The sequence below is a fragment of the Alligator sinensis genome, unplaced genomic scaffold (assembly GCF_000455745.1).
Source record: "Alligator sinensis unplaced genomic scaffold, ASM45574v1 scaffold1192_1, whole genome shotgun sequence".
NCBI classification, from domain to species: Eukaryota; Metazoa; Chordata; order Crocodylia; family Alligatoridae; genus Alligator; species Alligator sinensis.
This window is the reverse complement of record NW_005842376.1, coordinates 578008-580839: the sequence shown is the minus strand read 5'-3', so window position 1 is coordinate 580839 and position 2832 is coordinate 578008. Positions and strand designations below refer to the sequence as shown.

General features: G+C 51.2%; 1 protein-coding gene across 1 annotated transcript in view; it reads right to left on the bottom strand.

Annotated features, from left to right (window-relative positions):
• Positions 1-2832, bottom strand: part of CLTRN (collectrin, amino acid transport regulator) — a 31935-nt gene that overhangs the window by 21238 nt on the left and 7865 nt on the right. Inside the window, exon 3 of the mRNA XM_025210853.1 lies at positions 2706-2791. Within this exon, the coding sequence (XP_025066638.1) occupies positions 2706-2791 (86 nt within the window). The remainder of the gene's footprint in view (positions 1-2705; positions 2792-2832) is intronic.

Here is a 2832-nt window from a genome sequence, read left to right as displayed (position 1 = left end):
CTCCTCCTCCTCTTCTCTCTGCCCCTACCCCCACCTCCAAGGTGCAGGGAGGGGGTCTCTGTGCAGGGTGCCTGGCCCCAGCCCCAGTGAGGACACTTTCCCCCCTCCCCATGGGGAGGGGGAGGGCTCTGTTCAGTGCTGGGGGTGGAAGTCTTCCCCCTCCTCCTCCTCCTCCCCCTGCCCCCCACTACCACAGGGGAGGGGAGTGTCTTATGGTGCTCCCTGGCCTGGCCTGGCTTGGCCAAGACAGGTCACAAGGAGCAGCTTTAACAGAGCTGCAGCTGCCAGGGGTGGCCACAGCCCTGCAGCCCGGCCCAGCCTGGCCTCACTCAGCCCTGGTTAAGGCAGCTGCTTGGTGGGACTGAGCCACCCCTGGCAAGTGCAGCTCAGTGATGGGGAGGTGAGTACAGCCAGGCCGTTGCTTCCCCTGTCAGTGAGCGCAGGCCAGCGTGTGCTGCCAGCCGGGCAGTGGCTTATCCAGCCCTGCTCAGAGGCACTCCATGGTGGGCAGCTGCCAGGCTCCAGGCCCACAGTACATCCAAGTGGGCCCGGATAAGCCACTGCCTGGCCAGTCGCTGGCCACACACACCAGGCTGTGCTTGCTGACAGGGGAAGCAGCTGCCTGGCTGCGCTTTCCTCCCTGTCACTGAGCTGCACCCACTGGGGATGGCTCTGCCTCTGCAGTCCAGCCCGGTCCCACCAAGTGGCTGCCTAGGCCTGGGCTGAGTGAGGCCCCTTCTGGGGCTGGGCAGCATTGCATGGATCCCCCTCTCCCTACTCCTCAGTAGTTGGGGAGAAGAAAGGGGAAGAGTCCCCCTCTGGGGCCAAGCAGCCTTCAAGTGTTCCCCCCACCCCACCCCACACTGGCAGGGGGGGAAATAGGAGGAGGGGGAAAAGCCTGTTGAGCACTTAACAGAGCTCCCCTCCATGACCCGCAGTGGTGGGGGAGAAGGAGGAGCAGAAAGAGTTCCCCTCTTGGGCTGGGCAGCCCTGTGTGCCAGGATTGTTCCCAGCTGTCAGGGAGCTGCTGAGGAGGGCAGAGCTCTCCCCTTCTCCTCCCCACCCTCCCACGCCCCACCAGCAGGCACTCCCTTTTTCCCCCACTCTCCAAACCCTGCAGGCCAAGGTGAGGGTTTAAACCCCTCCTCAGTCTAACTCAGGCCTGTGGAAGCCTGGCCATGCCCCCAGCCCCCACCCCCCAGCTCAGCTTCCCTGTTGGAAGGGAGGGCTGCTCTTGCTCCCCCAGGCTTCTGGCCTGAGCCACTCACTGCATGCATATGCTGAACATCTTTCCACTTGCAAAGCAGTTCACTCTCTGCAGGTTAGACTAACCTGCAAAGATTGAATCAATTCAGGCTCAGGCATTTTGAATGTCTGTCTCTAGCCTAGAGGACAGATAATCCCAAGCAGAGGGGCTGCACTCCTCTCTCTCTCGCTCTCGCTCTCGCTCTCTGTCTTGTCTCATAGGACTCAAGGGCCTACAACTGCTTTAACTGAGTCTTCCATGTCCTCCTATCTTGCACAATCTCCTTTAACCTTGTCACATCTTCATCTATCCCTTGACCTCTCATGCCTACACCATGATCCAGAAGGATCAATGGTTGCCTACTACTATCTTCCCATCATTGCCTTGGTCCGCTTCAAGGTCTGATACCCTCCACTTCAGCTTCCACAATCTGCCTCACATACCTTTTTCATCAGTTCTTGTGATATGCCCTGCCTGTTTTATTCTCTGCAGTCTTATCTTAAGACATCAGGTCCTTTGTAATAGTCCATCAGCTTTTGATTATGCCTTTTACTCCATACTCCATTTCCTTGTACTATACCAAATGTTTCACTTAGCATTTTATTTTCAAAAACTTGAAGCTTTTTTTCCATTTGCCTTGTCAGTGTCTAGGATTCACATCCATATAAAAGGACACTTTGAACAACTGTATTATAAAGCTGGATTTTAAGGTTTCTTGAGATTTTCCTTGATGCTGTTATTTTATCTAGGCTTACCAGGCATATATTAGCACTGTAAATTCTTGCTCTGATTTCTTCAGTTATTTGATTGCTCTCAGTTACTATTGTTCCTAAATATTTAAATTCCTACACCTTTTCCATATTGTCATTCCCTATCCTTATTTTCCTGTGATACTGAGATTTATTAATGGATCTGTTCACATATTTAATCTTGCTGACATTGATAGCAAACCCAGTTTCTTTGGCATTTGATTCAGTGCACTGACACAGCTAAATAGCTTCTGATACCTGAGCCAGTGTAGATATCTCTACAGGGCTCTATGTTGCCCTTCAGGGCAAAGGAATTCTGGTATTGTCATGCCTAACCAAGAAATCACATTTCATTTCTCAGTATTGCCACCTGTGTCCTTGTTTCCTCCTCCCTCCCACTTTTGTCTCTCAGAACCCTCACTCATCATGTCATGTGACATTTTTTGGCACATTCACTACTGGAGTACATTGGTGCAGCTCCACTGAGGTCATGGGTTGTGAGTATTTATACCAGAGAATTTGATGCATAGTCTGAGCCCTGCTTGGAAAGGACACCGCAAGCATACAGTTTGGCAGCTGCCATAATGCTGACTGTAGCGGAGTACTCAAGTTCTAACTACTGTTTATTCCTGTAACTTTATGTATCAAAGTATGTTTCATCATTAACAATATCTGAAATATATATATGGGAAAAATGAGTATGTACTTACTGAGTTGTCTTCTGGCTGGAGTATCTTCTCATTGCAAAAGCCACCATTGCTTTGAAAAGGTATTCTTCACTTGCATCCCAGGCATACTGTAAAGACAGACAAAAAAAATGAACAGTTTTTGCACTAC